Source organism: Ambystoma mexicanum, chromosome 1p, assembly GCF_040938575.1.
Source record: "Ambystoma mexicanum isolate Mex_15411 chromosome 1p, UKY_AmexF1_1, whole genome shotgun sequence".
Lineage (NCBI taxonomy): Eukaryota > Metazoa > Chordata > Amphibia > Caudata > Ambystomatidae > Ambystoma > Ambystoma mexicanum.
In genome coordinates, this window is record NC_090921.1 from 1,077,012,414 (window position 1) to 1,077,028,105 (window position 15,692).

General features: G+C 46.3%; 1 protein-coding gene across 1 annotated transcript in view; it reads left to right on the forward strand.

Moving 5' to 3' along the window:
• SH2D2A (SH2 domain containing 2A) overlaps positions 1–15,692 on the forward strand; it is a 333,990-nt gene that overhangs the window by 305,448 nt on the left and 12,850 nt on the right. Inside the window, exon 9 of the mRNA XM_069604582.1 lies at positions 5,643–6,182. Coding sequence (XP_069460683.1) covers positions 5,643–6,182 — 540 coding nt within the window. The remainder of the gene's footprint in view (positions 1–5,642; positions 6,183–15,692) is intronic.

A 15,692-nucleotide genomic window follows, 5' to 3' on the forward strand; every position in this document is an offset into this window, starting at 1 on the left:
CGCTAAGAAGTCACACTACCAGCTGCACCTCCTCAGAGGTATTCTTCCCTTCCTCTCCTTCCCCCAGAAGCTCACTGTCTCCCGAGCCCTGGTTCTCTCGAAGCTGGATTACTGTAACAGCCTCTACCTTAATCTGCCTGCCTCCACTCTCCGCCCTCTGCAACTCATACAGAACAGAACTGCGAGACTTGTCCTTGGCCTCAAGCCCAGGGACCGTATCTCTCCAGGACTGAAATCTCTACACTGGCTCCCAGTGGCTGCGAGGATAAAGTTCAAAACCCTCTGCATTGTCCACAAGGCCTTCTGGGGCCTTGGTCCTATATACCTTCAACTCTCTCTTCCCAAATATCTTCCTTCCCGAGCCCTTCGCTCATCCGCCTCCAACTCCCTCAGGGTCAGCCGCTTCTCGAAGCAACGAGCTGGGGGTAGATCTCTCTCCGCGGCAGGGGCCTCCCTCTGGAACAGCCTTCCTGCCTCCCTGAAACTTGAGGAGAACCATCTCCGGTTCCGGAAGCACCTCAAAACCTTCCTCTTGCCTCTGCTTTCTCTCTCCCTCTCCCCTGCTGAACAGCCAATTATTCCTCACTGATACTGCACTGATTCTGCAACTGGACCACTCTTAACGCCCTCGGTCCTGGGCCCAGCCACTCTCCACTTGCACTGATGCCCTGGAACCCCTCTGCACTGCGGGACTGTCTCTGTATCCCTACAGCCCCCCCCCCTTTTCCAGCACTTGTTCTGCACTTACCTTGCACTTGCCACCAGTTGGCCCTATTTATTTATTACTTTACGCCACTTACCTTTACTGCACTTCCCCCCCCTCCCCTTCACAAATGCCATATCATATCATATCATATCAAATGGACTGAAAGTATGATATGATATGATAGGATATGATAGGTTATTTATAACGAGCTTAATACCCAGCGGTTTCTAAGCGCGGACCCAGCGATCGGACCTGTGTTCCTCCGTGTCGTCTTGCTTCCAAGGCGAGCGCGTTGCCGCTGAGCTATCCTCCCAAGAAAATAATGCTGTAGAATCCCTCCCCTTTTGCCCCCTCTGCCTCTCAGCTGCTCTGCTCCCCCACACCTTTACCTGCCCCCCCTCGGGGCGCCCCTAACGTACAGCACTCTGTTGCTTCCCAGATAGGTTTGCACTTTATAAATCCCATACAGACAAAGATGAAAAGCACAACCTGGGGGTCCACTAGGGCCAGGTAATCTGAGAATCTTTACTCCACTGTGCCTTAGAGCCCAATGCGTCTGTTTCACTTTGACGGGGGCACTCCACGCTAAAAAGAATAAAATAAAGGGTTATGAGCGCACCATAGATCTTGCACAGTGTTTGCTGGTGCGGGCCGGAGTGAGCTGGCCTATGAGGAACTCTTGCGATTTCCTGGTAGCCTCTGCATCCTGGGCCTCGTTTTTGTGGTAACCTATTTTATGTCCACATCTTCTCATAAGAAAAGGGTTGGGCTTGCTGAAAATGGGCGACATGGGGGCTCTTTTAACATTATTTCCAGGGCCTCTTTTGTTTCCCAGTCCACCCTTGAGTGTGGGGTGGTTATGATGCCAAAGACATTATGGCCAATTGACAGATATACTTTCCAAGTTGCATGGAGCTGGTCTAACACGCACGTGTGTTGCACTGCGCGCGTGTACCTCACTCTGTGGTTGCCTTATGCTCTAGATGCAAATTGAATCTGAAAGGGCGCAATCAGAGAAAGCGACAACCCCAGGTGTAAGCAAGCCCCTAATCTGTGTAAGGATACGCTGAGATCTATGCTCTCTACACCGGGGCTCCCTCCTCATGGCCTGAGCAGACACACAAGAAAGCACTAATGAGAGCAGGGACATTTCAAACGATGGTCTGCCTGGCAGTACCTCTCACTGAAATGCTCATGCTATGCATGAGCACTTCTTTCCCGGTTTGCATTCCCACGCTTAATAAAGGGTAGAAATGTAAAAGAAGCATTTCAGGTGACATGATCTTGATGTGTGCACCCAGCCAGCATGCAGTTGGACGGATGGGGCCTGATGGCATCAGCAGACCACCCCCCACCATCCACGACGATGCACCTGGAAATCAACACAGGTTATGGTAGCTGGGAGCTGTTTAGCTCCTGTTTCTAGCTCACAAGGGCCTGGTTAGCTTGACACCAACAGCTACCAGGAGCTACTTTGTTCTTCTGAGGCAAACTGGTGCCATACAAGGATCTGGGTTGAAAGACTGAGGTAGAAGTGTTCGAGGGAGAAAAGACTGAAGATTATTTGTCTGAAATAACCTTTGGTCTTTTCTCCCCCAAACATTTCCAACTTGTCACACACCCCACCCCCCGCCCCAGCCACCTACTTACCTTGCTGCTGCTCGCTCTGTCCCTGCGACGCCTGTTCCCTTTCACTTCGGTGATCGGGCACCGGCGGCATAGGTTCCTTTCTTTTTTGTTTTTCTTTTAATTATTTTTTCGGGACGGCTGCAGGGACACCCCCTGCAACTCCCACTCACAATATAGTGAGCAAGGGTGCGGGGGACACCTCCGCAGCCGACAGTACTAAGTGCATGATTTGGTCCAACTTTTCAGCCATTCAGAATATCCGAATTGGCGAAATTCAGCCAAATCACGCATTTGGGCGTTTCAACTGGGTCATTTTGGCCGATTCCCCATACAAACATATCTGTTTTGCATTAACTTTCTGCATTACACAAACATTGAGACAAAGCTATAACAACTGGATGAAAACCTATAGGTACACTTTAGTGCAACAGGACAGTACTGCTATGTTAAGCACTATTTTTGAAGATAAATGTGTGCAATTTCTGGACCTTAATTGCTTCTCTGAATACTAATGCTGAAATTGGTATGCAGGGCAATCCGATCAGATGCTCGGATTGGAAGTGTACTTTACAAACTCATATAGGGCACATCCCCTTGCAGATCCTGTGATAATACAAGACGTACCATGGACACTAGTAATTGAACTAGAAACTCTAAAGCTCCTGATGCTTCTACATCTAGAGCACCCAGCCCAAATGGTCTGAGCAACCTGGTTTTTAAGCAAATGCCATATTTATATAGGCAACAATGCTTTATTTTTGGTTTCAGTATATAAGTGTAAAAAAGAAAAACAGCAGATTCTTGGAAGTTGTTGCACATTATACCTATCTATAATAAAGGAGGCAAAGAGCGGCCAAATAGTTATCGCCCAATCGGATTGCTAGACGCGGACAGCAAGTTGTTTGCAGCAATCCTATTGAACGAGCTGGAATCATGGGCAATGAAGCCGGGGTGCCTGGATAAATGCCAAACGGGCTTTAGAAAGGGCCCTAGTACATCAATAAATGGTTTTATACTTCGGGCTCTGCCTCATTCTGCAAATCAGAGCCAAGAGCAGCCACTATACGTTGCCAGCATAGAGGTATCCATGGCTTTCGACATGGTAAATCGTGACAAGCTGTGGTGAAAGCTGGAAAAGTGGGGCCTATGCGAGGGTTTGCTGAACATCTTAATGTATCTGCACTCAGATAAAAGGTTGAAGGTTAGGTTGAACATGCAGGGGGTAACTAGTAATGAGATGGAACGTAGAAATGGCCTGAGCCCGGGGTGCGTGCTGGCCCCCTGTTTGTTCAACCTATATCTTTCAGATCTGGGGGGGGGGTTTGTCACAGGCAGCATTTGTGCCCACGAAAAATAGGAAGTTCTACACTAGGTTGGTTAGCATATGCGGACGATGCCCTTTTCTTTGGACTTTACTTAGGTTGGGTTGCAAAGATTATTAAATTCCGTTTTGTAGCAAAAGGGTAAGAAGTAATGGTTATAGACGGTTTGCCAGGTGGCAGAGCACTGGAAATTACAAATGAGTTGAAATATCTGAGATTCCGCTTGTGGCCACATCCAACAAAAGAGGTTACCCTTTTAGATGTGACGGCTAAAACTAGAACCTTCCAACACAAACAGAGAGAATTAGCCTCAAGTATCGCTGTTTTACAACTCAGCCATTATTGAATTTGTATTTGGGAAAGGTCGTCCCGTCCCTTCTATATGGTTAGGAAATTCATTTTTTAGCAGACAAGATAGATTTGAGCGTCATTGAAAGAAAAATATGGAAGGGAGTACTGAATTTGGCAAAAAGTGTTCAAAACACAGTCGTACAATAAAAATTCAGACTACAATCCTTGGAGGGTTGGCTACATTGGCAAATGTTGCAACTATATAAGGATATTCTGCTCCCTGTAGAAAATTCACTGTATGAAGATTTAAACATGACAGCCTAGAAACACCTGTGTACAGGCGCATAATAAATGCCACATCACATCACATCACAGCCGAGGGAGCAAACATCTTTAAGCATAGTGCTGAAGGCATAATAGCAACTTGTATGATCAATCAGCCTAAAGAAAGACTCTTCATCAGTAAGGATTGGAGTGATACTCGGGTAAGTACACAGAGTTATACATTGTATCGTCATTTAACGTGGGACTTGCGTAGACAAGGTGACATTTCAAAATACCTGACCTCGGTGCCTAACCCGATCTGGCGTATGCAATTCTTGAGATTCAGATTAAACCTTTTGCCAACGGGAGAGAATAATCTGATTAGGAGGAAGGAGGATCCCCTGATGAACAGTTGTGATCACTGTCAAGAGCTGGGAACAGTTGGGAACGTAAGGCATATTGTGATCGAATGTTTGGGATTGTCGCAAGTGAGACATCAACACTTTCATACATTTGTAATAGATCCTAGTTGGCTCGATGCAGAAGCGTTTTGGCAGAGAATTGTTTCAGGGCATGAGCTGTGTTTAGCACTGGCGCTATTAAGATATCGAAGTAACATTAACTTAGTAAGGTTAAAGAAATGAAGGGTTTTTGGGTAAACAGTCATTGAGAATATAGGATTTGCAAGGGAACTTTAAGTAATGACGACAACCATAACTTCTATTCTGTTTTAATCTGTCTTCTTTAAGGATTTTTTAATTATGAATTAGATTGCGAATTTTGTATTTTGTACTTGTATTCTTGTTAAACCTTGTATGCTATTTAAGTGGGGATGATAAATTATTTGTGTGCAAAACGTTTACATGTTAAACTAACACACGTTAAATTAAAACAAATGAAATTCACTTTCTGTATCTTAGAATGTGTATAAAGTACTATTAGAGACCTCTAGAAGACATTCAAAACATGATGAATTGTATACAATGGACAAAAAGTTAAAGTTTGCACCTCATGTAAAAGTTAGAGTTGCGGCATGCTCTGTGCTAGCTCCTGGTTCTCTAGAGGTAGCTCCTGCCTGTTAGGTGATGGCTGATACCTAGGAGCTGGTTTCAGCTTGTGCTCAAGAAATCTTAATTTTGATGCATATGCATATCAAAGGTCAACACTTAGATGTGCATAGAAAGTGGCTTGGGCAGCATTTGTCCGTCCCTTTAGGTATAGTCTGCTCACCTTCTGACATCAGCTTTCTTATCACACAAACCTAGGTGCACTGAGTGTGTGACATCTTGCTGCCAACCAGAATCAGCGCGAATATGTTTGATTTGCACTCTTGATCAAATGTTTTTTTGCCTAAATCCGGCAACTGTTGCCTTGATAAATGAATGCTTAGGATCCCCAAACTAACTGATGATTTCAATGTCAATTTCCAGCAGGTTCCCGATTTTGTGCCACCACTTCCTGTCAAAAGTGAAGGAACGTCAGAAACTGAAGAAGGACCTGTTCCTCTCCAGAACGAGGTGCAACACATTGGCCATGCTCCACTTGGTAAAGCGCCTATTCCTGACTCTGAATCTACATCAAAGGCGTCTTCTGCGGACCACAAATACTCTCTCCTGGTGGAGCTCCATACTTACACTGAGTCCGCCGACCATGGCCACCGAGAGAAGCACATCTATCACGAACCCCACGAGACCATAGATTTTTATGCTATGGGCCGCGGCTCTCCCTGCGAAAAAGAAAACATTTACTCTGAGGTGGAGCTCAAGCAAAGCAAACCGCCCAGCATCCCGGAACAGGAGGAGTGGACAGCTATCCCGATCCTTCCTCTGCCCATCTCTAGGGCCAGGGTCATTCCCAATAAAGCTTCAACTCTGCCTCCCAGATCCCAGAAGGACGCGCTCCCAGTGGAGCCATCGCTTGCACACCGCCTGCTGTTCAGAAGAGCTTCAAGACAAGCAGCTAAATCCCAGGTACGTGCTGAGTCTTGAATAAAGCAAAGAACTGAGATCCTCGGAAGGGATTCCCCAACTTCAGGACTGGGGTGTTAGGCCCCACTTTAAGTGCAAGCAACAGCTGTTCATCATCGTCCTCAGGCACGCAACGCCATTGGGCTAACCGGGCTTCAGGCCCCCCAAAATGTGAGTTGAGGGGCTGGGCTACCGCACTTGCTTTTTGTTAGGCAGAGAGAGGATGGGGAAGACTTTCCTGAAACTGGTGGTGTTAAAGTTTTACTGTGTTCAACTAGCAAAATGTATTTGCATAAACGCAGCAAAACTCTAAAGCTGCTAGTTTCAAGAAAGGCTTTGATCGCCGCTCGGCCTTAGAAAAATCAAATGCACACATCAGCCAAAATATAACAACGTTAGGTGTTCTTACACAACCGTGGGGGGGGGGGCGGCTGGTGTGCACACTTGCTTTTTGTTAGGCAGAGAGGTGAGGGAATCCTTTCCTGAAACTAACAGTGTTAAAGACTGTTACATGTTAGCTCATTATCTATATATGCATGTGTGCACGGAGTGCATAGGTATTATGTAATTTGTGTGTGAATGAGTGAGTGTATGATGTATGGGGGTTGGTCCGTGTGTGAATGAGCGAGTGTATGGTGGGTGAATGGGGGCACAAATGAATGGTATGTTTAAATGAGTGAGTGAATGTTGTGTAATTGTGTGTGTGCACATATGTGGAATGCTGGGCTGAGCAGCCTACCTTGGCAGGTAGAGGCTTGGAGGTGGGGGCATAGGAGTAGGTGGGAGTGGGACAGGTGGGCAGGGTGCATGCCATTTTAGTGGGCATCAATGATAAAGTAAGTTTGAGGAAGTGGCGAGCTGGGTTCTGGCATGAGGATTTATGCGGCTGGAGTCACAACACATGGGCTAATCAGTCCTTGAGGTGTGGCATGTTGGGACCCCAGATTGCTCTTCGGACTACAACTCCCAAGAGGGTTTGCTGCCAGGAACACAAGTGTGGTGCGCAAGATCCTAGGTGACCTTCATAAACTCCTCCCCGGCCCATGCCGCTTGCTGGTGATTGTTGATTGATGCTGGCACAGGCCAGGAGGTGTAGGAGCAGGGTTGCTGGCAGGAGATCGGGAGATGGAGATTGCTCAACCGCTCTACCGGCATGCAGGAGCGCTCAGCTCAGCCAGCAAGAAGAAAACAGTGAGGACCACAACGCCTGCAATGCAGCACCTGGGGAGGGTCTGACAAAGACGCGTAAGGCTTCAGTTAAGTGTGGGAATCTTCGTTTGTGGATTGGGGGACATATGTGTTTGGAGATAGAGCAAGCACAGTCAGGGAACTGCGATATATCCCCCGTGTGGAGGTGAACTTCCGCCATTATGGTCCGAGGAGTAGCTCTCCGAATGACAAAACATGAACGTTTATATGTGCGCGTTTCACCAGACAATCATTGACGCTTCTCATCTGTATGTCTATGTAGGTGTGCACTTCCGTCAACGCTTCTATGTGTTAAGAAACGTACAGCCACCATCATGCTTTCATGGTTGTGATGTCGTGTAGTGTGTGCTGCTGATAAAAGCCATGCAATCAGACAAGCAACACCCTTTGCTTGTTACACGTGCTTGCTAAAGTGCTTAGTGTATGTGTTGCTGCCCTTATTTGTGCAGGCATGCTAGGTGCTAGTATGGTTTATCCACACCCTTAATTAGGAAAGGGTGTGTGTTCAGTGTGCCAGGTGTCCTTGATCAAGGAGGGGCACGTTTTGAGTAGGCTCAGGTGTACGCAGTTACAATCAAGGGAATATCTGCACAGGGTCTCTGCACAGGGTGACTGCGAGATGTGTGCGCAATAAGCATCAGCGTTTTTGTGTCTTTTCCTTAACACCCCCTTCCCTATCCAAACAGCGTTCGCTAATCCTCTATCCAGTTTGCCTAACTCCCCTTCTCTATTCACAACTTCTCTCTAACCCTCTTCCCCCCATTGGCTGTCGCGAGGTTATCTGTTATCTCAAAAGCCAGGAACCCGTGCCTGGACTGGATGAGACACCAGGTTGGGTGTTCTGAAGCCACACTTTCTTGGCTCAGCTCATTTCTGAGTCCCAGAACAGCATGGGGGGCTATAGACGACTTAAAGCCCTTCCGGAGCACCTGTCATGCAGTGTGCCACAAGGCACCTGTCTATCGCCTACCCTATTTAATACTTACACTCGTCGCTGTTTGACATGCTTGATAATGCTGGGGTCGTCTACACGAATTATGCAGACGACAGCCAGTTTATCCTTGAACTTGATGGAGATTATGACAATGATCTTTGCTGTTTGAACAGCGCTGCGTCTATGATGTGATCCAACATTGCTTGATCCATAACTCCATAGCGCTGAACAACGAGAAGACTGAACGCCTAATAATAGGCTCACAGCAAAGAATGCTACAACTTAAAACACAGTATTCTCACTTTCGCATATCTAATTGTCTTATTGCGGTCAGTCCCTGTGTAAGAACTCTCGGTGTGACATTAGACCCAGGTTTTACCGTTAATCGGCATGTCTCACAGATAAAATCCTTATGCACATAGACGAATAAACTTCTAAAACAGATTGAGCCGTACTTGTCCTCTGACCATCTTGCGTCAGTATCTGAAGCATTTACTCATTCACGCCTGGACTACTGTAATGGATTACTGGCAGGCACCTCAAAGAAAAACCTCCAGAGCCTCCAAATAGTCCAAAACAATGCGGTTAGAACAATCTGTAATCTGGGCCCGCCAGATCACGTAACACGGTCAAGACAGGAATTACACTGGCTGCCTGTTCGCCATCTTATTTCCCATAAAATGTTGACACTGTGATATAAATGCCCGCCTAACCAAGCACCCAGCTATTTAGCTCACAGAATAACAAGGAATTCTTCAATTTGTGCCCTCAGATCCAGTGGTGGAAATGGAAAAAATGTGGTAGGGGATCCCACAACACAAGGGCCGGGGTGGGGGAGGAGTTTGTGAGGGGTGGGAGGGTGGCGAGGGTGAGTGGTATAGAGGGGGAGGGGCTCGTAGTGGACATCCAGCAATGCTGAAATACTTTAAAAGAAAACAAAGCACCTGCGACTGCAGCATTGCCTTTTACCACGGCTTTGGCACCGGTCTGTAATGCACAATGCTCGCTGTATGTAATGCACAATGCTCGATACATGCACAACTTAAAGGAATCAGTTGTACATGTAGCGAGCATTGTGCATTACACACCAGTGCCAAAGCCGCGGGAAAAGGCAATGCTGCTGTCACGGGCACATTTTTTTCCATTTGTTTTTTTCAAGTATTCCAGCGCGTTCATGGGCTTGGATGGCTGACTCTGGCCGGATCCCGAGATCCGGCTCCATATCTGGTGCTGGATCTCGGATCCGCCGAGAGCCGGCCCAATGACCAGCACTGCTCAGATCTAGAAAACAATTAAAGCTCTTTGTTCCGCGGCTTAAGCTGAGAAATTTTGGTGGCCGGTGTTTCTCTGCCCAGGCCCCCACCTTTGGAACTCTGTACCTGATTTAATGATTTGATTCGATTCGATTTGGCCTGTTTCCATCCGTCTTGCTCCCAGTCTTGCAGGGTTTAAAAAAGCAGTTAAGATAATGTAAGAAAAGACTTAACTTTGTATGCGTTTGCACATTTCAGAACTAACTCTTTTTATACAGTGTGTACAAATGTATGGGGATAGCTCAGTCAGTGAAAGATTTGCCGTTATCAGCTGTTCATCTTGAAACCTGTCACTGCTGTAAATCCTTGCAAGGGCAACTAAGCCTTTCATTATTCCAATATTATAAAATGAGTACTTTTAAGTAACATTTCTACAAAAGGATAACATTATAGTAGGAAGCACTATATAGAAAACAAGGGAATAATTGTACCTGCCTTATCCAACAATTTAGAATGTAGTTTGGTTCTTTGCAAATTGGCTTCATTAAACACAACAATCAAGCTATTTTCTTTATAAATGCCACATGACATTATATGTTAGTGGTGAAGTAAAGATAGCTGAACTGGAAACTTTGAAACCAGGACACTTGGGAACAAATCCCGGCTTCTCCACTTTACCAAATTGCATGATCCTGTGCAAATCACAAACTCAAAATACCTTACTTTCCAAAACTGTTAAAACTAGGATCACCTAAGAGTGACTACTTTTAGTTTGCACTAAAAAAGAAATACACACGCTGAATTATTTATCCCCTAAAATTCACCACGGTCACACCCCAGACTACCCAAAATCTGCCCATCAAGTCACCATACCCCATCCACCCCAGGCCCTAATTCTACAAGGCCTTTGTCTAAATTCTGACACTACCGGGACGGTTCCATGTCATTTCATTGCAGGATGTTTTTTCGCATGGTTTTTTACTGCAGATATTTTTATGAAAAAACTCATCGAATTTTTATTATTTTATTTTCGGGGTACTCTTCCCCCCCCCCCGAACTCCCCATCCCCTTTAATTTATTTTTATATATTCCCGAGCACCCACACCCAATTTATATATTTTTCTAACCCCCATCCCAAAAAAATCTGATGAGTTTTTTTGGCAAAAAATGTGCGGTAAAAAAACCTGCAAAAAAAATCCCACGATGAAAGGACGTCGCACCACCGGGACAGGGGACAGAGGGGGTGCTTGGGAAAACGAAACTACACTAGAGATATGATGGAAACACCTGGGCATGTGAGACTATTTCTTAGCTGTGATGCCTGAATCCAGAGAGGGAGTGAGAGAGAGAGAGAGAGAGAGAGAGAGAGAGAGGTTTCAATTATAAACCCTAAAGGGTATTCTTGGTAGCAGCAGTAGCACTCTTAATGCCTGGTACCTCACAAAAAAGTGAAAACAAGATATGATGGAGGAGGCAGAAACTGGTTAAGGGAGTGGGTGGTGTTTGGGGCACAGACTGACATCATAATGTGAGACATACCATAATAAGAATATTGCTATTATGTACATAGTTACAGTAGGGGTATTGTCACATGCATGACAAGTCAAGGCAGCTCTCTAGTTAATATATGGTTGGCAACTAAAATAACCTTTCATCCACTTTAGTACTGTCTGGTATCATGAGCCTGAGGTCCCTTCCGCTAGCCCGGGCATTTTGATGCACTGAAGTCCCTGCGGTCGGCAGACCCCAGTGCTCTGTTCTAAGTGCAGCGCCTCCTGTGCAGAATGCTGCTGTGGCAGGAACATCCTCATAGAGCACGGCTGCTCATTGCGGTGAGGACTGCGCTAGAAAATAAGTCCACAAGTAATAACGCGGCAGGTAACCCTTCAAAAGGAATTTTTCAGGCTAAAATAATTAACCAAATTGCGCAACTACTTTTTGAGTAAACAGACTAACGGCCTGATTCGCGGTGCAGAGTACTTTTGCAGTGCAAAGTGATTTTGCACTGCAAAAGTACACTTTGCGCCGCTCTGTGAATCAGGGCGTTTGTTGCCAGTGCAATGTGACTTTGCACAAGTGCAAAATTCATGTTTTGAACCTTTCCATTAAGGAAACAGTACTGGTGAGCACCAGCTCCAGCTTCAGTGAACGGAGGATAGCGCAGGGGCAACATGGTGGTCTTGGAAACAAAACCATGCAGAGCAACAGGTTTGAATCCCCGATCCGCGCTTAGAAACCGACCTTGTATCGGTATTAAGCATGTTATAAGAAAACATTACCTAATCCCCCACACTAGCATGAGATGGGGGGTTTAGATTCTATTAAAGACAAGGAGGCGAATATTATGCATTATCAATCTTTACTGACACACAGCAACAAAGAAGTAAAACTTTTGTATAAAACATTTCTGAAATGTTTTTAACACAACTTCAACAAATAACATATATAAATGTCCCATTCCAAAATGGCGGACAGGTCATCCCCTCAGGGTAGCCAATGGGCATACAGCCAGTTCCATAAATGTCCCTTCCTCCTACAACAAATCCTCTTTCTGATGCTGTCCTTTATTGGATATTTTCACTGCAGCAATCCTCCACGTAATTCCATGAACAATGATTCCATGCACCATGCGAACTTGAACCTTCTCAACAAAACAAGAACCGATCTTCTGAAAGCAGGACCTCTCACCCGAAATCTGAAACAACCAGAACACAAGTAAGGGTGGGTGGGCGCGATAATATTCTCCTCCGTGTCTTTAATAGAATCTAAACCCCCATCTCACGCTAGTGTGGGGGATTAGGTATTCTATGGCAAGACAGGAGGCTCCTATTATGCAAGTTCAAAGCCCTTGCATAACATTAACAGCTACGTGAGCAATGCGTTTATGATAAAACGTTTTGAAAGTTGACTCTCTTGACCAATCAGCTGCTTTAAGGGTCTGTTCTAGGCTGCCGCCCAAAAAGGCGGCTTTAAAGGCCGTAGCACCCCTAACCGAATGGGGACCAAAAGAGGAAGTGTCAACTCCCGCCTCCCGCATAACCCATTTAACCCATCTGGCCAAAGTGGAAGGGGATACCGTTTTATGGGGTTTCCTATAGGAAATCAGCAGCTGAGAGGTATTAGGAGGTCGCAGATTTTCAGTTTTTAACTCAAAACATTTTAAACATGCTATAAAACACAATTTATTGTTTTCAGGGAAGGCTGGATAAGATATCGAGGAAGTCATACACTTTGTTCTCTGTGAAACAAAAAAGGTAACTCCTTGAGGGGTTTGTTATCTACATCTAAAGCTCTGATATCGGACACTCTTTTAATAGACACCAGGCACAACAACATTGCTAACTTGGAAAAAAGTTGTTGCAAAGACAGATCCTCATTTGGGGGCCAGGCTCCAAAGAGGTCCAATACTAAATTAACATCCCAAAGAACTGAATACCTAGGCTTTAGAGGGATCTTAATAAGAATAGACTTGAGAGCTCTACGCACTAAAAAGTGTCTACCTGCTGGTTCCCCTTTTACCAACAGGTGACCTGCTGAGATAGCAGACCTGAAGCCATTAATGGTTCTGTAAGCTTTGCCTTCCTTAAATAAATCTACTAAGAAATTAATCACCTCTACAGGAGGGGCAGAAATGGGATTGAGGTGCCTAACCACACACCAGCTAGTCCAGCGGTTCCACGCTGAAGAGTATCCCAACTTGGTAGAGGGGGCCCAAGAAAGGCCTCGGAAGCACCAGGAAGCGCTGAAATCTTCCATGCCATAAGGGAGAGGTGCCCCTGAAGGACCAACTCGTGAGGAAAACGTCCCGGGTTCGTTAGTAACTGAGGATGAAAGGGAAGAAGACGAGGAATGTCTACTGAGAGCTCTAGGAGAGCCGGAAACCATATCTCGGAAGGCCAAAAGGGGCTTAGAATCACTAGCATGACCTCTTTCGTGCGTACTTGAACCAATACTCTGGCTTTCATTACAAAGGGAGGGAAGGCGTACAGCCTCTGACCTGACCAATCCTGTAGAAATGCATCGGTAGCTAGAGTGCCAGGATCTGGTCTCCAACTGAAGAACCTGGGCACCTGACAATTTAGCCTCAAGACAAATAGATCTACTGTAAACGGACCCCAAAGGGATTCTATCCTGGCAAAGAAGCCCCTGTCTAACATCCAGTCGCTCTTGTCCTGGAGGTGTCTGGAGTTCCAATCCGCTACCTCGTGGCTGATGCCCGGAAGGTACTCTGCCCTTAATACAATATTGCGGTCCAGACAAAAATGCCAAAATTGCTTTGTCAGATCCGCTAGGACCTTGGACCTGGTTCCTCCCAGATGACTGACATATCTCACTGCTGAGACATTGTCCATGCGTAGGAGTACACAACAATTCCCCTGATCCTTGAGGAAACTGCGGACTGCAAAAGACCCCGCTAACAATTCCAGACAATTGATAGGGAGTTCCCTCTCCTCTTCGGACCACTTTCCCCCCGTGGAGACCTGACCCAGTCTGGCTCCACAACCTGCTCTGCTGGCATCGGACTACAGAACTACATCCGGGGAGGGACCAAAAATTGCTTTGCCATTCCAGGCCTCCATGCGTTTGAGCCACCAAAGGAGTTCCAACCTGACCTCCAGGTACAGCTCCACCATCTGAGAGTAAGAAAGACATCTGCGTAGATGTCGAGCCTTCAGACGCTGCAACGCTCTGTAATGAAGAGGGGCTGGGAAAATAGCTTGGATGGACGCAGACAACATCCCCACTATTCTGGCTAATAACCTGAGAGAGATTTTGTCCCTGGTTGAGGATGGTATACACGCATTTCAGCACAGTATTTTTCATCGCGTGTTTTTTCATCGCCGTTTTTATTTTGAAAAAAACTTGTTTTTTTTTTTTTGGGGGGGGTTAAAAATTAAATATATGGTTGTGGGTGTAAGGGAATAAAAAAAAAGGGGGGGATTGGGAGGGTAACCCCCCCAAAAAAAAACATGAGTTTAAAAAAAAAAAAGGCGATGAAAAAACCCGCGATGAAAAATACTGCGGTGAAATAACGTAGAATCTTGAGGATACCCCAGATCTCCTTCCTTATCTTGGCTAGCCTGCTGTCTGGGAGGAGAAGGATGCAATCTTTGAATCTATATCGAAGCCTAGAAACTGGATACATTGGCCCTCATTACAAGTTATGCCGGTAGCCATGCCGCAATTTGCGGCATGGCTGCCGGCAAAACCGCATCCGTGTCCGTGTCCTCGGAATGAGGACTTACCGGACCATTCCGAGTTCGGATGGCCCGGTAATTCCTCACTCGAGGTCACGGACACGGTTCATCCCCATTCCCATTTCAGCCCCCATGGGGCTGAATGGGAATGGGAGAGGGAGTAAACAACGGGCCATTATGAGATGGCCCGTTGTTTGCTCCCTCTTCCCCTCGCGGGACCCGGTATGCACGCCTGGTTTTCCCAGGCATGCTTAACGTGTCCTGCGAGGGGACCTCGTAATGTGGCGGAACGGGTTGAACGGCGCCGCAGCCTTTTACAGCGCCTTTTAACCCGTTCCGCCAGGGTCGTAATGAGGCCCATTGCGTAGGCTTCAATATGGATTTTTTGGCATTTAACACAAACCCCAGCCTCTGAAGAAGAATTACCGTAAACTCCAGATGAGAGAGCAAAATCTGAGAGCTCTGGGCTAACAGGAGCATGTCGTCTAGATATATAATGATTCTGATCCCCTTGGACCAGAGAAGAGCTATCACAGGCCTCATCAACTTGGTGAAGCACCATGGGGCTGAAGACAGGCCGAACGGGAGGCATGCAAATTGCCAAACTCGACCCTCCCACTGAAACTGGAGAAACTCCTGGTGTGGAGGGAACACAGGAACCACTAAGTAAGCATCCTTGAGGTCCAGCTTGACCATCCAATCTGCCGGAAGGAGGGTGTCCCTGAGAAGGTGAATTCCTTCCATCTTGAAGTGGTGGTAAACCACAAAGGAATTGAGGGCGTTTAAGTTTATCACTGGGCGAAACCCCTGATCCGGTTTTGGAACTAGAAATATGGTACTCAGAAATTGAGATGCCCTGTAAGAGGCCGGTACCACCGCTCCCTTGGAGATGAGGTCCTTGACCTCCACATCTATTAGT